Source organism: Colletotrichum truncatum, assembly GCF_014235925.2.
Source record: "Colletotrichum truncatum strain CMES1059 chromosome Unknown Contig_0006, whole genome shotgun sequence".
Classification (NCBI taxonomy): Eukaryota; Fungi; Ascomycota; class Sordariomycetes; order Glomerellales; family Glomerellaceae; genus Colletotrichum; species Colletotrichum truncatum.
The window spans coordinates 3,810,057-3,836,189 of record NW_027222403.1 but is presented as its reverse complement, the minus strand read 5'-3'; the positions used below and the strand labels follow the sequence as shown (position 1 = coordinate 3,836,189).

General features: G+C 47.8%; 7 protein-coding genes across 7 annotated transcripts; 6 read left to right on the top strand and 1 right to left on the bottom strand.

Moving 5' to 3' along the window:
- Window positions 1-723: 723 nt before the first annotated feature.
- On the top strand, window positions 724-2,823 carry CTRU02_210340 (acyloxidase; the record flags this gene model as incomplete). The annotated part of the gene is made up of 1 exon (XM_036729798.1): window positions 724-2,823. The coding sequence occupies one exon, from the start codon at window positions 724-726 to the stop codon at window positions 2,821-2,823; it is 2,100 nt and encodes a 699-aa protein (XP_036578640.1).
- Window positions 2,824-3,423: 600 nt separating this feature from the next.
- On the top strand, window positions 3,424-4,278 carry CTRU02_210339 (GNAT family; the record flags this gene model as incomplete). Its single annotated transcript, XM_036729797.2, has 3 exons — window positions 3,424-3,525; window positions 3,703-4,194; window positions 4,258-4,278. 3 exons carry the CDS (start codon window positions 3,424-3,426, stop codon window positions 4,276-4,278), a joined length of 615 nt encoding a protein of 204 aa, XP_036578639.2.
- Window positions 4,279-4,524: 246 nt separating this feature from the next.
- CTRU02_210338 (uncharacterized protein) lies at window positions 4,525-4,668 on the bottom strand (the record flags this gene model as incomplete). Its single annotated transcript, XM_036729796.1, has 1 exon — window positions 4,525-4,668. One exon carries the CDS (start codon window positions 4,666-4,668, stop codon window positions 4,525-4,527), a length of 144 nt encoding a protein of 47 aa, XP_036578638.1.
- A 768-nt stretch (window positions 4,669-5,436) lies between these two features.
- CTRU02_210337 (six-hairpin glycosidase) lies at window positions 5,437-7,674 on the top strand (the record flags this gene model as incomplete). The annotated part of the gene is made up of 1 exon (XM_036729795.1): window positions 5,437-7,674. One exon carries the CDS (start codon window positions 5,437-5,439, stop codon window positions 7,672-7,674), a length of 2,238 nt encoding a protein of 745 aa, XP_036578637.1.
- A 1,656-nt stretch (window positions 7,675-9,330) lies between these two features.
- CTRU02_210336 (major facilitator superfamily transporter) lies at window positions 9,331-11,370 on the top strand (the record flags this gene model as incomplete). The annotated part of the gene is made up of 6 exons (XM_036729794.1): window positions 9,331-9,899; window positions 9,958-10,099; window positions 10,166-10,314; window positions 10,366-10,750; window positions 10,805-10,983; window positions 11,037-11,370. 6 exons carry the CDS (start codon window positions 9,331-9,333, stop codon window positions 11,368-11,370), a joined length of 1,758 nt encoding a protein of 585 aa, XP_036578636.1.
- Window positions 11,371-13,792: 2,422 nt separating this feature from the next.
- Window positions 13,793-15,245, top strand: CTRU02_210335 (uncharacterized protein; the record flags this gene model as incomplete). Its single annotated transcript, XM_070205427.1, has 3 exons — window positions 13,793-13,948; window positions 14,029-14,133; window positions 14,187-15,245. 3 exons carry the CDS (start codon window positions 13,793-13,795, stop codon window positions 15,243-15,245), a joined length of 1,320 nt encoding a protein of 439 aa, XP_070061075.1.
- A 492-nt stretch (window positions 15,246-15,737) lies between these two features.
- On the top strand, window positions 15,738-16,343 carry CTRU02_210334 (GNAT family; the record flags this gene model as incomplete). Its single annotated transcript, XM_036729792.1, has 1 exon — window positions 15,738-16,343. The coding sequence occupies one exon, from the start codon at window positions 15,738-15,740 to the stop codon at window positions 16,341-16,343; it is 606 nt and encodes a 201-aa protein (XP_036578634.1).
- Window positions 16,344-26,133: the final 9,790 nt, after the last annotated feature.

Here is a 26,133-nt window from a genome sequence, read left to right as displayed (position 1 = left end):
AGTAGCAGTTGATAGAACACCTGTTGCTTCGTTATAAGGTGAGAGGCTGCCAGCTTATATCATTTAATGCTCAATGGCAACAAAGACGACTCTGTAATGCAAACAACCAGTAATTATAAAGACAAAGTATTAGGTGCGCAGCTGGATATGAGGCTGTTTGCCACTTTCATGAACAGGGTGTGTGAGCTAATATTTAGACTCTTGGGAGTGGCTGGATACCGTACTGCAGAGACGACAAGGTCTCGAACAGCAATGGCCAGTGACAGCCATGCCCACGGCCCATCATTACTGGTCTCTTCAGCGGGCAGTGCTTGACTCGAGCGCTCGGTAGATGCGTTAAACACGGTACCAAAACCTCGGCTCGTAGCGATGTCCCGAGCAAGTCCGATGATCGGGGGACTTTGACCAAAGATTTAGCGGGTCACTTTTAGTGAATCCCCAGATAAAATGGCGGTTTACGTGTCCAGACACAAGTTTCGTCTAACTCAAAGAGGTAACAGCCGAGGCACCGTCACCTATGCGCGCGTCATGGGAGCGCTCCGAGAGACGGACAGGTGCCCCTGATGACATTTAGGCTTTGAAAGTAGCCGAAACGGCCGAGGATGAGAGTTTCTACAAAATCGCATTTTGTGCCATTCAACAAACATCCAATTCCCCCGGAAAATTCTTGTTCTCCTTCTTTCCAGAGCTCCACCTCCGCAATCAATTAATCAATCAGTCAAGATGCCGACTACCCCGGATTGGGTTAAGAAGCTCCAGCCATCTGGGCCTCAGGGAACAGAGCTCCTCGCCCAGGAGAGGGCAAAATCCAATCTCAATGTCGACCAGCTTGCGACCTTTATGTTCACAGACGAGGCTCTTGAACGCAATGACAGGATACTGAACATTCTCAAGGCTGAGCCCGTTTTTGATAAAACACAAAACTACTTCCGCGGTCGCGAGGGCCGGATCGAGGCTGCGTTGGCAAGAGGAAAGAGATTGTTCCAACTGAACAAGGAGCACAACTGGTCTCAGCAAGAATACCAGGTTGCGAATGACCTCATTAGTGAGCCGACACCATATGGCCTCCATGCCAGTATGTTCCTGGTCACACTCCGGGAACAAGGTACACCGGAGCAGCACAAGATCTTCCTCGAGCCTGCTGAGAATTACGAAATTATCGGTTGCTACGCCCAAACCGAGCTCGGCCATGGCTCCAACGTTCGAGGTCTCGAGACGACCGCCACATGGGATTCCTCAGATAAGACCTTTGTTATGCATTCGCCTCATTTGACAGCGTCGAAGTGGTGGATCGGTTCCCTGGGCAAGATGGCCACCCACGCCGTTGTTATGGCCCAACTCATCATCAACGGCAAGGCGCTGGGTCCTCATCCATTCGTCGTGCCGATCCGGGACAAGCAGACTCACGAGCCGCTCCCCAACGTGCACGTAGGCGATATCGGCCCCAAGTTTGGTTACAACACCATGGACAACGGCTTCTTGCTGTTGAACAACGTCAAGATTCCTCACAACCACATGCTTGCCCGATTCTCATCCGTCGACCCGCAAACAGGAAAATACAGTCGCCCCGCGAACCCCTCTCTGGTCTACGGCACTCTCACTTGGGTGCGTTCAAACATCGTTCTCCAGGCAGGATCTGTTCTCGCCAAGGGTGTCACCATCGCAACCCGATACTGCGCGGTGCGTCGGCAGTTCCAAGACCGAGATGCGCCTGCCAATGAGCCTGGCGAGAACCAAGTGCTCAACTACACCATGGTGCAGATCCGACTTCTGCCTTTGCTCGCGGCAACCTTTGCCCTCCATTTCACGGGTCGCGGTATGATCAACCTGTACAACGAGAACCAGAAGCGGACAAAGGCAAACGCGGGCAAGCTCAGTGATGCGAACCGCAACCCCGGACCTGAGGAGTTGAACCCTGGTACCGACTTGCTGGCTGATTTGCACGCCACATCCTGTGCACTGAAGGCTTATGGCTCAACCGTCGCTGGCGAGGGCCTTGAGGTTTGTCGACGTGCTTGCGGAGGCCACGGTTACTCTTCGTTCAGCGGAATCGGCTCCTGGTACGCCGACTATCTGCCAACCTTGACATGGGAGGGCGATAACTACATGCTTACCCAGCAGGTGTCTCGTTATTTGCTCAAGTCTGCCCGTGCCGTTTTGAAGGGCAAGGCCGGCAACAACGACACGACCAGAATCCTGTCCGAGTTCCTCCGCCGTCGCGACATCGGTGCTGCGTTTGACGTGCTTGGATCCGATGACGATCTCGTCGCGGCGTTTGCTTGGCGTGTTTCTTTCCTGACGTTCGAGGCTCTCCGTCACAGAGACGAGGACAAGCAGTCTTGGAACAGCCTGCTTGTCGATTTCTGGCGCCTGAGCACCGCGCATGCGCAGTACATGGTGGTCAAGAACTTCCACCAGGCGCTCAACGACAAGGCTACGACGGAGCAGCTTGACAAGGACACCGTCGGCTTGCTGCACAAGCTCTTCAGACTGTACGCCTTGACCACCCTCGAGCGTGAGGCCAGTGAGTTCTACAGCTCTGCGGCAGTCACGGTGCGCCAGATCACTCTGGCGAGGACCAAGGCCGTGATGACATTGTTGGAGGAGATCAGGCCCCACGCGGTGAGGTTGGTGGACTCATGGAAGTTTGATGACTGGGTGCTTGATTCCAGTCTGGGCCGCTTCGACGGCAAAGTCTACGAAGACATGTTCAAGCGAGCGAGCGAGGATAACCCGTTGAACAGCGTGACTTTTGACCCTTATCCCAACAGCAAGGTTCTGTTCAAGAAGGACGAGAGGAAGAACTTGCGCAGCAAGTTATAGAGGACATATTGCTCAACAAGGCAAGAATAGTGTAGCATATCATTTTAGCATTAGAACAGGTCTGTAGATTTTGACTAGACTCATTAGATTTCTCTCAGTTTTCATGAGAGATATATTCACATTGATTCCTGCCTTGCCTCTCATCCAGGCACATGACCGTGGGAGCATAGCTGTTGAATATCCGTACATGTGATGACTTCTTGGCCAAGCGTTATTGGTCGTTTATCGTCTACTTCGGCAAGTTTGTCTTCAACAGGACAGTTACTCTAAGACGATCATGAGCTGTCAGCGTATTCTGGGCTCCTCTACTTCCTCCAAGTGAAGGTTACCCCTCACTAAACAAGCCACTCTAAAGCCACTTGACTCGCTTCCCAACGTGCTGATTGGTGCCCAGATGCGCCCTGAATGATAGCGCAGTGTGGGGTTGTGGTGGACCCCTCAGGGCTCCGCGCCTTTCTTCCAGGAGATGCGTCAGATGTCATTTGCTCCCTTCCAACTCAATTGGCCCCATTTCGGCTGCAATTAAAAACTCAGCTACCGCAAGATTCAGATCCGACTCAGAAACTCCTTCAACAAGATATTGCAAGCATCACCTATATGATGGCGGCGTACATTCGACCATTGTCAATTGCGGACCTCGACCGGTGCCTCGCTGTTGAAACAGCAGCGTTCCCACCAGCGGAGGCAGCAACTCGAGAAAAGGTGTGTGAATCGCAATTATCTTGTTTCTCTGATTAGACTCAACGCCATCTCGAGCCACGCTTGCAGTTATACTTACATTGACGCTTTCTCTTCCTGTGGCTTCCTTGTTGTAACAATCTCACTGCCGCCCCTTACGTATTCCACCGTGGCCAACATCTCTAACTCAACCTCTGATAGATTGAGTATCGGCTTAGTGTCTGCCCTGAACTCTGCCTTGGTCTCTTTGTTCCCGAGCAAACTGCAACCAATGCGGATGTCAAACTCGAAGGGGAAATACCGGTGCTGGATACTGCCCCTCCCAGTTCTGCTAAAGACAAACTTATTGCACATGTCATCTCCACCAAGTCACCCTCCCGAGTCGTGAGGGATGAAGACATGTCTTTCCCGCCCACTTGGAAGACAGACCCTACTGCTCAGCACGACGTTGGTCATATAGCCGACGGAAAGACTATTGCTTTGCACTCGCTGGCCGTATCACCGTCCTACCAAAGATCTGGCTTCGGCAAAAAGCTGATGGGGTCTTACATCGAGTACATGAAGCAGAATGGGCAAGCCGAGAGGATATCCATTCTCACGTACGACAGACTTGTGCCCTACTATCAAAAGCTTGGCTTTACGCATTACGGCAAGAGCCAATCTGAATATGCCGGCGTTGCATGGCATGATCTGGTATGTGATCTCTGCTACATTCTTCAAATTTTGCTTGCTATCTTGCTAACACCATCTTTGCAGGCCTATGAGTACTCTGCTTAGTCCAAGACATCCTGGAGTGGCAAAGGTGCTGAAGATGTATATATCTCGACATATTCCGAATGGCCACTAGTCACAGAATAAGAAAGTCCAAGGAATCCACAAGGTTTTTATTGATGAGCTATGAACACAAGACGCTTCAAGCGTCCGTAGGTAGTTGAAATAAAGCACCTAGCTGTGTTAAGCAAAATCTCATCCAAAGTTTGCTTGATACATACATCAGATGTTTGGCTTCTTGGCAATAGCATCTCACTCAATGCAGTCGATGGTATCGCAGCACACTGGTGTATTTGCCTTGACGTCGAAGCATCGGAAGCTCAAGTCGCCACTGCAGAGACCGTTGCGTGGACCACACCTCGCGTGGACGCCAACGCTGAAGCTGGCCAGGGCCATGGCGCAAGAGACAATAAAGGCGTTAGAGAAATGCATTTTGAGGAAAGTGAGTGCAGTGATTTAGTTGATAGATATTCCGAATCAGATGAGGAAGCGATAATGAGATGAGTCTGGTTTTCTTTGGCTACGAAGCAAGACGATCATCGGCTTTAATATTATTTCTCTGGGAGCCACTCAGAAGTCCCTGGTTTTAGAATACGATGCACTCGGACCAGATTCCATAGCCAGTGTATCTTCGTTCAACGATTATGATACCAAAATGATGGGCCTGTTGCATTTTCATCGTATCTTCTCCAGGACCCATGAGGTTCATCTAGTCATTCATCTCGACGTTGTATCAGCTTAAAGTGTATTCGGCTGTGAATGGCTTTCAAGATTCTCCCACCCGTGTGGGAGTCCAATGAGAGCATGAGGTTTTACTGAATGCTTGGTCGCGATGTGCAGGGGCGGGTCAACAATATGCATACTTCATGACAATGAAGAGACGAAGATTATATTCATCGGTTTCGGTAATCTCATAAGCCTCTAAAACCGTCTCAAGTTCCAGGTGTGGATATCATCCCACCGGTGTTGAGACTTCGGACGTCAATCTCATGAATCATTGAAGTTTGTAAGGTACGAGCCAAGCGGCTTTCGGTGTTGGGACTGGAGGGGTCGCCCTAGAGCGAGTCACGCCCCTCCTATAGCTACCTAAAGGTTGTCCCCTGAGCCTCTGTAGCTGTAGTACAGGCATCACTCGCCGAATTCAACCGGAGTCTTACCGGATGCATGCACGAGTCGTCTCATATTTTGATGTCTCATCATTTTTTTCTGTCGGTCACATGGTTACAGGTCCTCTTCAGCATCAATTTTTCATTCTTCTCGTTTAACCACGGCAAGGCGTTGCCTGTTATTTTGCGCACCCATTCGAAGCTATCAGAAATGGTTCGAACAATAGATCTTTTAAACAGTGACTTTACAGTCCACATCGACAGAACCAGCGGGGCCATCCTGGAGATTGTGGACCCTGCCTCAGATAATCCACTCAACTGGATCAGCTCTCCAGCAAACGCCCCATGGCAGCCTCTGGGAAGCCGCTGGGGTCTTGGGTTCGCGGACCTCGGTCCCAATCTGCTCCATCGCGTCCACTGGAACAATCCACACATCGAGTCATCTAACGGCCATGATGCTACACTGGCCGAATATTGTTACGGCCCGCTTGATCTCCGCGTTAACCGCCGTCTTGACAGTCATACTAGGTCCTTCACAGAGACATACGAGTTTACCAACAGGGGAACCTCACCTTTGAACCTGGCCGCGAAGGGAGTGACGTCCTTAGCAATATATACGCCTTTCAACGATCATTACACCAACACGACAGATGCTCTGCAAGCACGGACACATGCCCACGTATGGGCGCACGGCGGGAGTTCATCATGGGTGAAACTGAGCCAAATGGGGGGTCATGGCCGTGATTTGGGCCTGGTTCTGACCAAGGGCTCATTATCGGGGTACAGTATCGAGTCCCGAGATGAGGTTACTCATTCAAATACTCGTGGCGTTTTTCTTCTTCATCCGTCGATCCCGATACTTGAACCCGGCGACTCTAGCATCATTGAATGGACCTTTTTCTGGCACACCGGCTGGAACGACTTCTTTTCACAATGTGCTCGCCGCTCCAGTCAGTTCATTCACTTCAGCATCCCAAAACACACCCTTGTCAGCGGCGAAAGTATAGCAATTCGAATGAGAGGCAGCCCTGAAGCCGTCAACTCGACGACCAAAGTCAATGGAAAACCGGTTCGGCGGCTTAGCGAAGGGTTCAGTTATGTTCATGATGCAGAGCAGTTCGGCGAGAAGACGTTACGCATTTCGACCGGCACGGGGAGCGACCTCCGAGAATCCCTCGTCTTTCTCAACACCGTCCCACAGTACGACGAGCTAATCAAGAGTCGAATACAATTCATCGTTGACAAGCAACAAGTCACAAACCCTTCTGACTTTCTCCACGGCGCTTACATCGTCTACGACAACCAAGCAGAAGCGCCGCCCTTTTATGAAACGCAACAGGATCGTAACGCGGGCCGTGAGCGTGTTGGTATGGGCGTTCTCATTGGAAGATGGCTGAAAAAGAACCCGAGCAGTAGCTTGCAAGAGTCCTTTTCAGCCTACTACTCCTTCGTCTGCACGAAGCTTCAGGGCAAAGATGGGTGGGTGTATGACGCACCCGTTGGAACTGGTACCAGTAGTCGGAAACGCCTTTATAACTGGCCTTGGGTTCTCCAACTTCATTTGGTGGCTTCATCCATCGGCGTTCCCGCGCTGTCTGGCAAAACTCCGCTCGAAAGGTTCATGTTGACTCTAGAGAGCTTCTACGCTGAAGGCGGGGCATCACTTTATGCTATTGGTCTGCCTATCCTTGAGGGCCTTCGGACTCTTGAATCGTCTGGTGACAAGAAGTCATTTGAACGGGCAAAGGCCTTATTCGTTAAGCATGGCGAGAACATTCTTGAACGAGGTACAAATTATCCTCCTTTTGAGGTTAATTTTGAGCAGTCCATCGTGGCTCCTGCAGCCATCATCTTAATTGAGCTGTACCGATTCACTGGTGACAAGACTTGGTTTGAGGCAGCAAAGTCACAAGTTGAAGTCCTCCTTCGCTTCGCCGGAAAACAGCCCGACTACCGGGTTCACGATGTTGCCATTCGGCATTGGGATGGTCACTGGTTCGGAAAAGATCGCATGTGGGGTGACACTTTCCCCCATTACTGGAGCACGCTGAATGCTATCGCGTTGCACCATTACAGTAAGGTGACCGGCGACCCTACGTTCGAGAGGCAGGCGGATGGTATCATCCGGGCGAACATGGCTCTCTTTACTCCCGAAGGTAGGGGTTCCTGTGCTTGGATTTACCCCACGTCGGTTAACGGACGAGCTGGACACTACAAGGATCCGTACGCCAATGACCAAGATTGGGCCCTAGCACACCTGCTGCAGATAGAAGAGGACAACAACCTCAGCGGTTAGCATTCTGCATGTTTAGTTGTTGTGCCCAAGTGACAGCTGATAGCATTTGTTGGAACATGCATACGACACCGCCTTTACATTACGCGTGTGTTCATAGACAGCCACTCATTTTTTAGTGTTTTTAATCGAACTATAAGAGCTACAGAGATGTTATACAAAAAGGAAACCTTCAGCCATGTAAAAATCTATTATAATATGTCCAAAGAGGCGAACATATTGGTGATCAGGTACTATTAAAATATGCAACTAGGCAGACATTGTAAGTCATGCTGTAGGGTACGTGGGTTTGAGATCGTTTCTACCTCGACGTTATCCATCCTAGCCGGGATCACATACAAACTTGCAACATTTTCTTGAAATTAATGCCGTGCCGATGTGGCTGCTTACATGCCGACCTAGTAACCTCGACGATTCCATGTTTTTTGCTATTTCCATATCTTGTCTGCTTAGGTAAAACAAACCCTTGTTGGATTCTTGGCCTTTTCCCTCACAAAGAAAGTCATGGCTAAGGTAACATCCTCTTCTAACACCACGTTATTAGCCACTTTCGAGAATGCGCAATTATGCGCTGGCTCAGTACCTCAACGATCACTTGCCACTCGTGAGATATCAGTCAGTGCCTGGTAACATAGGTAGAAACCATATGTTACTGAATGAGATTATGATTCACAAATTCCTCCCATTCCTGATTCCACAAAAACAGAGGAACAGGACAGTCCATGAAACTAAAGCTCGGGAAGATTTCTTGGCAAATTGAATTTTCTAATCCACGCATACAATTCTTATTATACAGGCATGTTGTCTGACATAATTCATCACAGCGTCATCAATGTCTACGAAGCCCTGCCAAGTTAACATACATCTGGCTCATCCTACTTGTTATCACAGGCCAGAATTATGACAAGAATTCATAATGACAAATCCCCATTCGAATTGAAATTTAGGTCCCTGTGCCATTAACGCCAGTGTGAGGGTGATCCGTAGTATCAAGCATCTACTGCCATCTGCTGCGGAGAAAGATGTTTTGCCATATCCCCGCACAATGTCACCATCAACATTTACATGCGTTCTTGGCACTGTTATCAGCAAGCTAGCCTGGAGTTCTTATTATTTATTGGTGAGAGGGCGCCATACTCAATGCTATCTGCATAAACCTGCATCTCTGGACTGAGCTTGACGATCACGACGGGCCATCACTATTGTCGCTTGCGACCTTGAGATTGTGATGACAGTTCCTCGGTAGATGATTTGTTGGCGACTTTGGCGACTGCGTTGAGTTTTAAGATCGTTGCAGAAATGCCACTTAATGCGAGAAGGCCGTTTGGCATTCCTTGACAGTGATCCTTAGCTGCTATTATGCCATTCGCCAAGATCTGTTACAGGCATTTGGTGGCCAACCACAACTCATATCTCAAAAACGGTGCGATGGCATAATATGTCTGCATTATATCGCAAGTCGACAGGTATGGAAATGGTCAACGGAGTGCAGAGGAGTGCAGGGTCACTCCAGGACGGTGTCGACAATGACACGTAGATACATGACGTCCTCAGAGATGAAGGTGATATAAATTGTGCGGTCGGCATGCAAAAGAGATGCAGCCATGCTTTTGTGAAGCTCAAATATCAGCACTGCTTTCGTTGCGCACAGTGACTCCAATGGCCAACGTGAACAATACATCGACGTCATCCACAAAGTCTGCACACGACTATAACACTCATAATGTGGATGAAAAATCGGTTCTTCCATTAGATTATGAGACAACTCAAGAGGTTCGGCAACGTGTCTTTGAAGAGCAAGCAGAGACGCGAGCTTCTGAACGTCTAAACTCAAATTTAGCCAGTTTGTGGCGTCGTCAGAAGAACTCCCACAAACCAGATGACATAGCTACCCAGCCTTCTGTCTTTGATGACCCCGACTTGGCAATTTACTTTCAACCATCTGAGAAGTATGAGAACCGACATCGTTTCGATCCCAACTTCCGCTGGACCTGGGCAGAAGAGATCCCTTTAGTCAAGAGAATTGATTGGAAAGTAACAGCTTGGTCTTGTATTGCATTCTTCGCTCTTGATCTTGACCGATCCAACATCAGCCAGGCCAACTCGGACAATTTCTTGGACGACTTGGGGTTGGACACAAATGACTACAACCTTGGTCAGACAGTATTTCGAGTTACTTTTCTCTTGGCCGAGCTACCCAGTCAGTTAATAAGTAAGAAGATTGGACCGTGAGTGTTATCCCAAGAAAAATTACCGACTAGATGTTCTGCTGATATCAAAGACTAGCGATCGTTGGATTCCTGCGCAAATGATTCTTTGGAGTCTTGTCAGCGCCTCTCAATTCTGGCTCAATGGTAGATCTTCGTTCCTTGCAACCCGCGCCTTGATTGGCATGCTTCAAGGAGGGTTTATCCCCGACGTCATCCTGGTACGCTCCCCATACGATCTTTTACTGTTTCCGTTTTCAATTCTAACCGTCGCGTCTCTATCTCAGTACATGTCGTACTTCTTCAAAGGCACCGAGCTTCCCTTTCGCCTAGCACTGTTCTGGATGGCGAATCGACTCACCGATGTCATTGCACCACTACTGGCCTATGGACTTCTCCGACTTCGAGGCTACCAAGGTTACGAAGGATGGCGATGGTAAGTTAGTTACATTTCCCCTTTGATTCTACAGTTTTTGACCGGCAACAGGCTATTTCTTTTGGAGGGAATACTAACATTAGTCATTGGCATATGGTCTGATTTTGCCATGGTGCCATCTCCTACTCAGACAAAAGCACCATGGCGGCCTAACGGTTGGTTTACCGAGCATGAGGAGAAAATCATGGTCAATAGAATCCTGCGAGATGACCCCTCGAAAAGCGATATGCACAACCGCCAAGCTATCACCTTGAAAATGCTTTGGGCGTCGCTTTGTGACTTCGACTTGTGGCCCATCTATGCGATCGGCCTCACCTTCTCGATTCCCGCCGGCCCCCCCGACCAGTATCTCACTCTCACCCTAAGACAACTAGGGTTCGACACTTTTGATACCAACCTGCTTAGCATTCCTTGCCAAGTTGCCACAACCATCAATGTACGCAGTCCTATCCTGATCTGCATTGCATTGTGCTGACTTCTGGTAAATCAGATGCTGCTTTTGACATGGATCTCGGAAAGAATCAACCAGCGAGCATTACTAGGCATTTTTGTCGAACTTTGGCTACTTCCCTGTGTAATTGCCCTTGCAGTAATACCGTCCGACATAAGCAGATGGGCTTCGTACGCCTTGGTTACCGTCCTATTGTCTTATCCTTCCCCTCATCCGATGTAAGTGCCGCACATCCACTAAAGTATTTATGGAGGTTAATTATTCCTTCAAGGCAAGTGGGTTGGGCAAGCAGGAACTCCAACACTGTCAGAACGAGGACGGTGTCGGCCGCTCTCTACAACATGTCGGTTCAGCTTCAGTCCATCATTAGCGCTAACATCTACCGACGAGACGACCGTCCGGAATATCGCCGCGGTAACAGGGTGCTGGTCGGGATTGCCAGTCTCAACATCGCGATCTACGTGAGCGCTAAGCTCTATTATGTATGGAGGAACAAACAGCGAGACCGGATCTGGGAGGCCATGTCACCAGAGGAGCGTCAACGATACATGGACACAACCACGGACAAGGGTAGCAAGAGGCTGGACTTTCGATTCGCGAGCTGAATTTCTGCTTTATGGAAACTATGCTAGGTCCGGGTTTAACAGTAGGAGGGGGTGCTGCTGCTGGAAGATCCGATACAGGGGGGTTCCTGTCGCCCTGCTCCACTAGGAGGCAAAGGGGGGCTACCCTCAAATGACACTGCGCACAGGCAGGCAGTGTTGGTTTAATTGGGACCAGCAAGCATGCATCCGTGAGAGCCGTTCGCTGCTCGTACTCATGAACAGGGGGACGTCTGACGCAATCATAGCTGCAAGTGGGAACGGACAGAGGGAACCCGCGATGTTGGGTATTTGTCCGATGAATTCCGGCGGCATGGGGGGGAATTTGGTGCGTAGGGAGTTGACTGACAGTAATAATCGTGATAATAAGATGCCCTTACGTACTGAGAAAAGTGAACGTCTTTCTTTGTGTTGAAACCTTGGCGCCAATGAAGCGGCGGCCGCTCCGAAGATCGGGCCTGGGCCATAGATTCTTTTTCAACATAGACCTAAACATTTATTCCCAATCCGTACGCTAAGACATTCTTCAGCACTGAGACGGTATGTCACTCAGGAATTTTTTAAGTCGAATGCTTCTCATGGTGTCTTACCAAGCTGACGGCCCAACGGCAACACAGCACTACCAGGACTGTTTTGTGAAAAGCTCGAGAAGGTTTAACTGTGCATCTCATCTTATTAGAAGTTTGATTCCTGTACAAAATTTGGCGGATATGACAGGCTGATGGGCTAGGTTCGGACGGATTTCCCTAAATGGAACTGCAATACACCGCAACGAAGAGTGGAGAAGTGATGAGACAATCAGTTGCTGATTCGAGAGTAGTCGGTATTCACTTTTTTCTGGTTCTTCCCCATGAGTTCCATCTTACTAAACGTCATGAACTCCTCACTCCTCAACAGTTCCCCTTAGCTTATCGTTGCCCTGGTTCATATTCTGTTGCCTGCCAGCAGATATAACGTCCGCACCAAGCAAGATTTTCCAGTGCAGTCTTATTACTGGGTCTGCGTTAGCAACAACCGTGCGCAAGCAGTTTTGTCTCCATCCGCTGGCGTGCTGCTTACTACTTTAGTAGATAGTTGCTGTTCTGTAGTCTGACAGATTATGTGGGTGGCGCAAGTTTGACAGGCGACTGGAGAACAAAAGGCTGGATGTTTAACCTCAATGGGGTCCCTTATAGGGTAGTTGGAGTTTCCTATTTGGCATGTTTGCAACGACATGTGGCACCACGATAGTGAGATTTTCGCCTAAATGTCTGTGTGACACGCGTGGGTTGTTCAGCTATAAGGGACCATTCGTGATGAACCCCCCCCTCAAGGGCTTATGGAAGCGTTGTTGAAACCTTTTCGCTTTTGCCCCAATACGACTTATCAAGAAAACTCCTCTTACCCGATTTTAGCATCGAAACCCCTACAGAAAACAAATGATATCGTCAACGTTGGGTCATTGCAACACTATGCACACGCAAAAGGCAAGACACTTACCCGCATGCGGTCGATTGACAGTGAGATTGGCCCCCAAATCAACCCCATATATCAAAATCTCTCATCGACTTGTGGCAATGGATCTTATTCCCTGTCATTAACCTCGTGGGAAGCTGGCAAGCAAACAGTAAAAAAAGGATCGGAAAAATTCTTGTGTTTGAGGAGGTGACCCATTGTGACCCTATCGTGGGATCCAACTTTGAGCATGTTGAACCCCTCGACCGAACCCCCGAGGTTCAATTTTCAGGACTAATGCGGGGAAGGGGGTTCCAGGCGGTGGGTCGTTCGGAGAGTAACCAAACAAGGCCTATTGACCGGACACTAAGTTCAGCTACTAAGACCAAATCAGCTGGTGGTGGGATGCTACAATACCCGATATGTGGTTCGACCCATATGCCGACATTTGCTGACAGCCGCGGCCCCAAAGTCACACAGAAGGGGCCCAGAAGGATTCATATCCCGCTTTCACCACAGCAGCCCAACAATGAAGATCTGACTCCAATAAGGCATAGGTCTGCTCAAGGGCAAATGGAGCCTGCCAAGGATTGTACCTGCTGCATGATGCAGGTCTGCACACACCTGCGTGTGATGGTCAGGGGTAGCCATACTCCCTACGCCTGCTAGTATTGCTCACGGCATGGCTAACAGGAATGACAGGGCGGGCAGCAGGGCTAGGCCAGACTACTCGCACCCGCAAACGCACTGCGGTACTCAATTTCATGTTGCCACGCCTAATATGGGGGGGGCCATATCTTCAACAGGTCCCTCCATCTCTCTTCTCGTCCAGTCCCTCTCGAAATGGAGACCTAGTAGAACGAACCGCCCGGATTTCTGCGGCTCTTCTCAGCCAAGCCACTCGTTGGACACGACTCGCTCATTCAACCATTTTTTTCGATTCCAGCACCATCGTATCGGTCTAATAGAGTTGTGCTTATTTTCGATTCTAATGGCGGAGGAGATTGAGAACCGTGGCCCAGAGCTGTTCGCCGTCGGGGTGACGCTCGTCACGACGGCCGGCATTTCGATTATCCTCCGATGCTATGCACGAATCTTCCTCGTCAAGAACTTTGGATTCGATGATTACTGTATGGTTGGGGCAATGGTACGACATACATAACTTCCATTGCAGCTCTCGTGGTACGCAAAGTCTCTGAGAACCGGGCTGACTGGCGAGATTATTAGGTTTTCTTCTCCCTGTTCGTGGCATGCGCAATTGCTGGTATTCATTATGGAACTGGACGACATTACTATGACCTCGACCCGGCTGATCAATCAATGGCAATGAAGGTAAGGCATATGTATACTGACCTTTATCATACGGCAAAACTGACAGTGAATAGTACTGGTGGTTCTGCTACCTGTGGTATTGTCTTTCGATGATTTGCTCCAAAATCTCCATCGGCTGGTTCCTACTCCGAATAACAGTTCGCAAAATCGATGTCTGGATCATCTACACCGTAATGTTCTGCACGGTCTGCACCGGCGTCGTGTTTTTCTTTGTCACGTTATTGCAATGCCTACCAATCCCCTTCTTTTGGGACAAGAGCATCAAAGGGCACTGCGTTGAGATGGACGTTATCATCGCCCTCACCTACCTTTACAGCGCCTTCAGCGTCATCTGCGACTTTACCTTTGCCATTCTCCCCATAATCCTCATTTGGAAGCTGAAGATGGATCGCAAGACCAAAGTTGCACTGGTTCCCATTATGGCCATGGCCTGCATGTTCGTGGACCTCCCCAAACAAACCCTCATCAAGGAACTCGATTCTAACATGCTCGATATAGTGCCAGCGCTGCAGTCGTTGTCCGCATGCCGTTCGTCAAGGATTTTAAGAACAAAGACTTCCTATGTAAGTCCCACTATCCACCCCACGATCAAATTAAGGTTGGTCAAGACACTGACTCGCGCTCCCGCAGATGCAACCGTAGATATTGCAATCTGGTCCACCACCGAGCAGGGTCTAGCTATTACCGCTGGCAGTCTAGCAACACTCCGTCCACTGTTCCGCATGGTCGTGCACTCGCTCGGGTTCACCTCAATGGGCCCTTCCATCAACGACTCTGAGCGCGGCGCCCCATCAGCCATGGGCGGAAAGCTCAACGCCAGCAACAGTAGTAGTAACCGACCACGGCGCGGTCCTTTTAGTCTTACTACTTTCATGGCCAAAGACGACGTCGAGGCTCATGAATTGGGAAGCAACAGTGACCATGAAGGAAACAAGCAGGACAAGTTTGCCTCTAGTAAGCGTTCTCGTGCTTGGGGTTCGCAGGGGAAGCGCGACAACGAGAGCGAAACTGAACTGACGTTCGAAGCCTCCTCCAAAAACTCGTTGGGGAGCGAAAGGGGAGACAACATAGTCGTGGTGCGGACATTCTCGCTCAGTGAGGATCGTAAATAATGTGCTCTATAAAATTATAATTAATAGTAAAATAATAGTCAATTACGACGAGGAAGGCCGACTACCGTGAAGTTGACGATTAACGATCGATATACGCACAACCGCACACATTGTACGGCCGTCATCTCCTCGGCTAGATGCGAAACTTAAAGACATTGCACCTTTTGTTGGAGCACAGAGCTAGAACTGCATACGGTATTGTCTGCAGTCGACATGCACCTTCGGTGTGACTCAATTGAAAAATCTTACCGTGTGGTGTCGGGCGTTCCGGCTGGTTCAGCTCCAGTCTTGGCATTACTCTTCGTGTTACTGAGTCAATATGGTCATCGACAGTTCGCAGATCACGATTGGTATAAAATGGATTGTTGGTCGCTGTTTTGCAATTTTTGACGGTTGGGAGACACTCGAAGTTAGTCTGAGGGTATTTGAACATTCGCAACGCGACAGTTCGTCTAGCCACCATCATCTCAGTATACTTCCAATTTTAGCGACATGGAGGACGGTTTAGCCAATGCTTTCCGCTCAAAGCGTCTCATTTTCCGTGCCATCGACGACAGCGACGAGGAAAAGACTTGGTTCCACGAGCAAATCAAAAATGACCCAGTCGGTTTCGCCTTTGTAGACTCCAACGTCCTACGGCCACAATCCAGGAAGCGCAACGATGCGTTGCTTCTCGAACTGCAGAACGCCCTGTTAGGCGTCATTATCTGTTTGCCAGAAACGGATGATAACGGAAAGCCGCGACCGATCGGCGTACTTGGACTCAATGACGAAGCTGGGGATAATTATCGCCATCACCATCGCCTTGCAGTTCTCACCATTTGCATTGCAGCAGCGCATCGGGATAAGGGCTACGGCGCAGAAGCAATCAACTGGGCTGCTGATTGGGCTTTTCAAAGAGCAAACATCCACTGCATCAGCCTCGGATGTGTGGAATTCAACGAACGTGGGAGGCACTTGTATGAAAAACTAGGCTTTGTACTCGAAGGCCGTTACCGGCAGTCACATTTCCACGAGAGGAAATGGTGGGACGTGCTTCTCTTTTCTATGCTAGAGAATGAATGGGAGGCTTTGAGAGGGCTAGGGAAAGGAGAATAGGAGGTTATGGTCAAGAGTGAGTGTACTTTAACGGGCTATATTCCCAGCTTAATGGTGTATCGCAGCGACAAACAGAAACAGAGGCGCTCTGCTATTCTCAGGAATAGACAAGTCGTTTAATAATTTATCTAATTCGCAAAACGCAAATCCACTTGTTATGGCTACGACTATGCAATTCACCAAAGATAATATCACGATAGCTTGGTCAACTCTGGAAAGGCTTTTTTAATTCATTTGACTCCCAATGCCATAGCGAATGGCCACCAGTCATTGATCTATTGCTATTTCTGTCCTCGGTTCCCCGGAACTATGTCACGCAGTCAATTTGCCCACCACTTATGGGGTAAAAAAAGATGCTTCCATTCATTAGAGACTGTCTAGGGGTTATTGGGTTGATTATATAACCGTCTATTCGGTAATTACCGATTTGAAGGTTTTTGTCACACGGACCACTGCATATATCGGGGCATGCATTCAACTGTTAGATAAACGATATTAGTTTGATGCAATACACCTGGGGTTCATTGAGCAAAGAGTGATTCATGTTGTTGATTGAGTGATTCTACCCATTCCGGTTGAAGCGGGGTTCTGTTTTGTATCTACCCGTTCTTCCCGGTTTCAGCATATTGCAAGAATGCAACTAAGCTAGATTTCCTAGCATTTTATCCGGACGCAGGCGTCAATCTAACACACCCCCCCAGTTGAGGCCGCTTAGGCAGAGACTGATCCGCTGGGTTACTTAGTTTTCCAGTTTTTCCATTTCACCTAGAAGTTCTATTTCTCCCAGTGTGGGCAGCTTTCTCTTCTCTAGGTGGTTGGAGATGTCCACTAGGCCGATTTGTTTGATAAACGTCTTGAATGGCGTATGGCTCATCGGTTTAGTCAGTCCGTCTGCAACCATATCTGCAGTAGGTCTGTATTCCACTTTGATTCTATTCAATTGAGCTTCCTGTCTCAACCAGTGGTTGTGTATATCAACGTGTCGGAGTTTTGTCTGCAACTTGGTGATGTCCTTGTTGATCAGTTGTATTGTCTGGATGTTATTGCATTGTATTCGTATCCGTGATTCATCCAATTGAAGTCCAAGTTCCTTAAGTAGTCGCGATACGAATATAGCTTCTTTGGCTGCCTGAGCAAGAGCAAGTAGCTTAGCTTCTGTTGTTGAAGTAGTAACGGTTGCTTGCTTATTAGCTCTCCAACCGATAGTGCCTCTAAACAATCGCATTACATAGGCTTGGGAACTCTTGCGGTCCTCTGTATTGTCTGCAAACGAGGCATCGCTTGCTACGAAGAACTCATCGTCTCCGCCGAATTGCAAGGCAAGCGATTTGGTTTTCTTTAGATAAAGCAGAACCTGGTCTGCTGCTTTGTGGTGTTCTGGACCTGGGTTTGCGTTGAACCTGGCTAGTTTTGATGCTGCGAAAGCTATGTCAGGTCTAGTAATAACGGCAGCATATAGAATTGATCCAATCTTGCGTTGGTATCGCCTTATGGACGCTATGCTAGCTTGTTTTTCATACGGTCTTAGCTCTTCGCGTCTCATGGGAATGTTATGTCGCTGATCTCTATCTTCAGATAGGTTAGCAATCTTGTCAATATAGTCTGACTGTGATAGCCAGATAAGTTTCTTGTCTCGGTCTCGAATGATTTCGATTCCAAGGAACCACTGTAGTGGTTTTCCCCCCGTTAATTTATATCGTCTCTGTAACTTTCCTGTTACTTCTTTGATTTCATTCTCTTTCTTCCTTTCATATGCCAGGACTATATCATCCATATAGAAGAAGATAATGATAGCTCCTTTGATCATGCAGCAGGGCTTATGTGGAACGGTTTCAAACCCGAGGTCTTTCAGCGTAGCCATAAGGTCCTTTTGCCACAGGAGTGGTGACTCTCTTAGGCCATACAACGCTTTCTGGAGCATCAGGATGATTCCTGGTTTCCGATAGCCTGGAGGCATGCGCATGAATATGTCCTTGTCTAGCTTTGCGTTTACAAACGCGTTAACGGCATCATACTGGATTAGTTCGAGGTCGAAACGTGCAGCAACCGCCATCAGTGTCCGGAAAGACCGTCCTGCTAGTATTGCGGCATAGGTTTCTTCATGTATTGACTTGATTTGCTGGTCTCCTCTGACCACGAGGCGTGCTTTGCCCTTTTGAAACCGTCCATGCTTGTCGAATTTATATACGTATACCTACATGCAGTCTAGGACCTGACAGTCCTTCGCACGGGTGTCTTTTCGACTTATTTCAATCCAAGATTTCATCTCGGCGTGACTGCGTAGATGTTGTTGTTCCGCCGTCTCGAATAGCGTACCCATGGGGTGGTTTCTAAGATCAGCATGGCTTCGCGGTAACGGAGGCATCTGCCGCCTGTGTAGGCAACTTGGATTCTTTAACAGTCGTTGAAGCTTTGCTTTGTCGATCTGCTTTCCTTCAAAGATGCCCACCGGCGTGGCCTGTCGTCCAGCCGCAAACGCTGCCTTCCATGCTTCAAAGACATCATATAAACTTTCACCTTTCTGAGCATTTGCTTATAGGAATTCCGAATCATCCCGAATCGTCATAGCTAGAAGTGCTGTCGGTGGAAGAGACACAGGGGATGGGTACGGACGACTCTGGGCATCAGAATTCTTGGCTTGGTCATCGGTGCCGGCTTCTGCCTGGTCTCCCGTGCCGCCTTCTGGTTTCCCCAGGTCGACTTCCGCGTCCCCGGTTTGTCTAGAGCCTTCGTCGGTACCAGCTGGTTGATCAGACTCAGCCTCCAACTGTTCAGCTCCTGTATCTCTTTCTACTTCATGGAGAACGGCATCTTCCTAACTGAGCTGGGTTCCGACGTCCTCGTCTTCTCTATAAAGGCCCTCCCAATTTGTTTGGAGTATAAAGGCACCGGTGTAGTCTTCTTCTGCTATCATATTTCGGTCTGTTTCTGGTTCCTCAACCTGGTCAAGTAAATTGATTAGCTCTTGCTGTCCGACGTGAAGGAGGTCATCTCTTAATTGGTTTAAGTTTCCGTTAAATAATTCGTCTTCGTTAAAAATAACGTCTCTTGCTCCGACGACTCTTCCAGTCTGAGGGTTCCATATTCGATAAATGTTTGTTGACTGGTACCCTACAAGAAAACCGATCCATGCTCTTGGGTTCAACTTTTGCCTTTTCTTCCGTTGTAATTGAGCATCTGTCGTCATAGCATATGCCTTGCATCTATAGACACGTAGGTGTGCTTGGTATGGCTTTCGGTCTTGGACCGCAACCCCGTCTCTGTGCGCTAGGGCGGTGTAAAATCTATCGTACGGTGTTCGCCAGCTATACATATGCTTTGGCGTCCGGTTGTACAGATATACAGCTGCACGGTAAATCTCGACCCACAGATGCTCTGGCAGCCGAGCTCCTATCCTCATAGCCCGCGCTTTCGCCTTGATAATTCTCCCTGACACCTCAGCTCCTCCGTTCTGTGCTGGGGTGTTCGGAGCTGATGCTTCGACTCTGATATGTTGGGAGTGAAGTAATATAGATATAACTCCTCCCGTCACGATTTCATTATCGCATTCGATAATCTTTGGTTTGATTTGGTATTGTCGTTCGAGTATGCCGGTTATGTTTTTCAATACGGTACTGATCGTTCCTATTCTTCTTTCCGCAAGGTAGTAGTCCCAAATCATTCCCGACCAGCGGTCCGTGATTAGCATTACGCTACTTCTGCCTATAGGGTCTTTTGGAAGGTCATGAAAGTCGATTGCTAATCGCTCACCCGGGCCGTAGCCTACGTTCCATGGTTGACGGCTTATTTGACGCTTCATCTTGGAAAGTGCGCATCCATCACATTCCACCGTGGTTAGTCCTTTTATCCGGACCCCTTGTAAGGTATTAACTAGATGTTCTAGAGCCTGAGGTCCTGGGTGTCCAAGTCGAAGATGCCACCTCCTTGCGTCTGCTTTCATAGCACCTTTCTTTGTCCAGGAGTTTAATTTATGTCTTCGAGTAACGAATGCAGTATTCGGCGTGTTAGGAGGTATATCTTCGATGACGAATTAGTCATATCGGTCCATAACCTTGCATACGATTGAGTTATCGAATAACCTTATGTAGTTAGAACGAAGACGATTGTCCCACCAATATCCGCGTTTTCTTAATTGTCTAAGGGATACCAGATTGCAAGGGAAATTTCCACATAGTGCGACATCGTTCAGTTGGATTATTCTTAGTCCTCTCGGTCCCTGGGTTTGTATGTTCACATTCCTGTATCCTTGGATAGGAATTCTGCTTTCTCCAGCAAGGATGAAATCCCCAGCCTCCGATCGACGGAAGTTGTTAAACCGGTTGAAGTTATTAAAGATATGTATTATTGACCCTGAGTCAAGAAGAGCCGAATTCTTCAATGGGTAGTATGTAGTGCAGGATATCGAATTAAACGCAGAGACAACGAAGCTGGCTATGCACTCTCCAATACTTCGTCCTAGTCAATCGGTAGCTTTAACGTGTTTGACTTTCTTAATGCGGTTGATTTCATCCTTGAGAGATGCGTCGTTCTTAAGTCGATGTTCAACCGCATCACGGATTAATTTCCTGCCCTTGAAGTAGTCTAGTGCATCGTTGGAAAACACATAGTAGCAGTTTTCTAGAGCGTGATTGCCATCACAGGCTTTACATACTATATTAGTGCTCCGTGTAGTAACTATGCGTTTTCGCTTTCGGCTGTTGACTTAGTCTTGACTAGGTTAGCTCCCTTCTTCGTTATGCATTTCAGCCTCCGTCCAAGATGTATTGTCGCGGTCTGCGGCAAAGGTTAGGCCAAATACGCCTTTAGTTATTTGGGAACCTTTCTCTCGCGAGCTAAGAAGATCTCGACGTTCTGCTTCCTTCCTGAGGTCTTTTGCAACCTCTCCGATCGTTAATGATTTTTCCTCAAGTTTGTTTTTGTAGATTCCAGCATATATAGCTGCCTAACTTCCTAGAATTGGTTGGATGGCCTTGGTCAAATCGTCGAACCAAATATTGGGGTCTTCCACGCCTCCGGTTTTCCTCACGAGCACATGGTTTGCCGCCATTTCCTAGGAAGTGATCCATCTAGCGAAGTCTTTAGGTACCCTAGTCAATGTTGTTATAGCTGCCTGGTACTTTCGACGAGCCGCAGCTTGTTGTTCTCTTTCAGTAGCGCCTATACTCGTCTGTAGGTTGGAGTACCATGTCCTCAAATCCCATATAGCGCGGCAAGAGCTCTGGCGTAAGCCATAGTCAACCGTATCAATAACCCAAGCCTTAAGCTTCTCAGAATTTGCTTCTTGCTCTTTGTATTCCTTGTAGTCTTGTTCGTAAACCCTCTATTCGAACGTAAAGGAGGCTTTGTCGTCCGCAGTAAGTTCGGATAGATTTCGAGCATGGAGGTGTGGGTCAGTTGACTCAGTTGCTGAGGGTAGGGAGTCGCCTGCAGATGACTGGCTAACTGTCTGACTCGATTGGCCACTGTGGCGGGTCTGTCTCCCCTGTTAGGATAGTTGCTCCGGGTCGGTAGCTCGAGTAATCTTTCGATTATAGGATTCAACTGTCGGTCTCGCAGGTTTTTCCATTAAAGCTCCATCATTTTCAGGATTGATGTAATCCTATAAATGCAAGCCTATAGCTTTTGTTTAGAATTCTTCGTCCCAACGGCCCCAGTCTTCAAAGGTCCGTAGTAGTACCTTCTTAGATGAGGTATTGCCACTCGACATCGTATCTTTCCATGCGCGTAACTGGCTCTCGAGCGATATAAGACTCTTAATTGTTAGATAAACGATATTAGTTTGATGCAATACACCTGGGGTTCATTGAGCAAAGAGTGATTCATGTTGTTGATTGAGTGATTCTACCTATTCCGGTTGAAGCGGGGTTCTGTTTTGTATCTACCCGTTCTTCCCGGTTTCAGCATATTGCAAGAATGCAACTAAGCTAGATTTCCTAGCATTTTATCCGGACGCAGGCGTCAATCTAACATCAACCCATGCACCCGGCTATTGTTTCCTATATAAAACTAACGGGGATGTCATTTTGTGCATGAAAACCTTCAAATCGGTAATTACCGAATAGACGGTTATATAATCAACCCAATAACCCCTAGACAGTCTCTAATGAATGGAAGCATCTTTTTTTACCCCATAAGTGGTGGGCAAATTGACTGCGTGACAGTTATGAGCCCAGTACCTCATGGTGACAATTACCAATTGAAAAACCGACTTCCAGAAGGGAGCAGTTCAGACTTATGCCATAGACAAGGGCACTCAATTGACGAAGTTACCGACCCATGAGACTTTGGCAGTCAAGTCCACCAAACAAAACATCAATTCCAATCACACAAGGCTGAACGTTGAAGTGTTGAAACATTCAATCACAAAAGAACTTCTGGTCATCAATTCATATCATCAACACTTATCAAAAAATCACAAAAGGTTCATCTCAACTCAGGGGGACTTACCACATCTAAGGAGTTGAACCCAGGACTCTTAACTTGAACCTTATATAAGTTCATGCTCGACCATACCACGGATACGCAGCCAGGAGGGTTGGAATTACGAAACGGAAGAGACACCTAGTTGCTCATTTTATGCCTCTGAAAGCTTCGGGCAGATAAGACGAACAGGTGGTTCACTTTATAGTCTTCGTGTAACGGAACCGATAAGACTTTTTACAAATTGCGAAAACTCCACAACCCTGAATTGAACCCACGAAGGGGAGCTTGCCAGTCTTACGGTCCTTGCGAATAGCTACAAGTTGGGTGGCTAGACCAACTACACTAAACGGCAGGTTCATTAGACAGGGGGGGCGTCTTGCGTTTTGTTGAGAATTGAGGCGTTGAGATTGGCTATATACCCTCAAACCTCTAGGCAACAATCGACAAAATCACCAACTTGAAACAAGAAGTGTCTAGTCACGAACTCAATCTTGGCCACGGCGAAAAACCAACTGCACAACGATCAGAAGAGAGAGACCAGTTCTCTTTTCAAGAGAGATCATGAATTCAACTACGGAAACTGCAAAATACACACAGCGGCTACAGACTGACAGCGACTGGAACCACTGGTTCAACAACTTACAGATGCTGGCAAACGTTCATGAAGTCTGGGACTATGTGAATCCAAAAGGAACCAAGATTAATACTAAGCCAAGATTGGAATTCCCAGACCCAAAAGACCTCAGACAAGAAGAACGAGCAAACTATAGCAACGTTATCAGCTATGGAAAAGCTATCTATCAAGAAGAAAAAGACCAATACAACCAGGTTCGGCGAAGTCTTCTAGAAATTCACAGTTGGATCATGAACACTGTAGCAGCCACTTATATCAGCCAAGTCAGCAAGGAGCAAACAGTCAGGGATATCATAAAAGCTCTTGAAAAACAGCTAGCGCCAGACAACTTTGGGAGACAACAAATGGTATTGGAAAGATATAACAAGCATATGCTATCAATCAAAAGAGCAAAACTTGGAGGATGGCTCATAATCTATCGAGAAATCATGGATGAAGCCCAAACAATCGGAATCCCTGCTCTCAGCGATCCAGTTACTCAAGTCTCTGAGTTCTTGAAAGCAGTCAAGCAAATTGCACCAGATTACTACACATCTGCCTCTTACGACTTCACAAAGCGATACAAGGATGACCCAACCTACAGTTCGATCAGCAAGACTGCTGGAATTGAGCAAGCTAACGATTTCCGCAGTTGGGTGAGAACTTTCCACCCAGACTGGCTGAATGCTGCTCCATTAAAAGACACGAGTTTCGCTACTTGGCAAGGAGAAAACGAACAAGGAATAAAACAGGGGGCAAAACGAGAGCAAAAGTGTGCAGCTTGCCCAAACGAAAGTCACCGATTTGTTGATTGCAAACATGCCAACCCTAAGAAGCGAGGCCCAAACTATCATGAAGATAATCCAGAAAATAAGAAAGCACTGGAAAGATTGAATGAGTATCTCCAGAAGAAACCACACTTAAAGAGAATAGTTGAAAAACTACGAAAAGGGGCAAGCGATCAGCAGTCTCAAAAGTCCCCAGATCGAGCAACATCTTCCTCAAACTGGAGAAACACTACACAATCATCATCCCACTATACTCAAGAAGTGTCTGATGGAGAAGGATCACTCTCATCTTTCGTCACTATCGTCAATCAAGGAGAAGCAAGTCTCTATTCAGGATTCCCACTGTCAGACAGTGTGATAGTAGACTCAGGAACAGGATTCCACATCTGCAACGACTCCTCAAGACTTCATGATCTCGACTACACAGTCACAAAAGACTTCACCACTGGAGGAGGAGATGTACATGCAATTGCGAAAGGCACAATGATCATCAAACCAAACCAAGGCGGCAAATCCAACAACAAGGAGATCAAAGTCAGAAATGTATGGCTTGTGCCTGGATACCCAACATCGCTCCTTGGGACAGAACCGCTGAAGCAAAAAGGGATCATCTTTACAACAGGAATACCGGGTCTTATCGACTCAAAAGGCAGACTTCTATTCAAAACACCAAACCGATATGGTCAATACATTATTGAAGCTGGCCCAGCTCTGCTGAACAATACCTCGTTCAGCAATACCGAGAAGACTGTGAGATTCAGCCCAACCGTAGAAAGGAAACCAACCAAAGGTTTTCAGTCAACAAGACAACCACTCCCAACATCATCAGCAGAAGCTAAGTTGTGGCATGAGAGACTTGGTCATCCAGGCGCTGAGGGACTGGAACAGCTACTTAAAACAGCTCTTGGGATACAGATAAAAGGAATCACAAAAGTGGAATGTGATGCCTGTGCTGTTGGGAAGGCAACTCGCCAAATTTCCCGCAGAAACCCAGACCATTGGCCAACTGCTGTAGGAGATTATCTATCTCTCGACTTCTTTACACTTAGCAAAGCATACAATGGGGAGAAGGTAATCCTGCTGGTCAGCGATGGCTGGTCAGGGTTCTTCTGGATAAGAACTCTTCGTACTCGAAAGGAGGGACTACAAGCTATGACAGAATTAGCAGCATACCTCGAGAGACAGTGCTTTATCAAAATCTCTATTCTACGCCTAGATTGGGAGGTTGCTTTACGCAATGCGTTTGAACTATGGGCAGCTGTGAATGGATATATGATTGAAAGATCAGCTGAGTACACTGGTGCTCAAAACCCAGCAGAAAGAGCTGGAGGTGCTGTGTTTATGATCATGAGAGCACTTCGATTTCAATCTCGCTTTCCTGAATTGATGGCACCAGAGCTGGCAAAAGCAGCAGTTTATCTGTCAAACAGATTGCCTCGAAGACGCCACAAGTAGCAGACACCATTGGGGTTGGTCAACACTTGGCTGAACTCTCATCAACAGTCTACCCACAAGAGGGCTGAAAAGCCACAACTAGCATACTTGAGGCGATATGGCTGCAGAGCTTACCCCTTGACACAAAACTATAAGAGAGGAATAGAAAAGTCAAACAAAACTGCGCCAAGAGCTCATATTGGCTATCTATGTGGTTATGACAGCATAAATATCTACAGAATCTGGATCCTAGCAATAGGAAAAGTCATGAGAACTAGAGACGTTACTTTCGACGAAAACACGCTGTATGATCCAAGGATTGAGGATACCAGCAAGTTAAGCCAAATGGAACTTGAATTCCAGTTCACAGAAATGGATATCCCATTCACAAATCCAATTGAACAAGACCTAGACACAGCTGGCTGGGATGGAGAAGATTTCAGCGATAATATTACCGGGCCACTACCCGCCTCGAATCCAGCCGCTCAAGAAACAACACCGGCAACACCGATGCAGGAGAAAGAATCAGGGG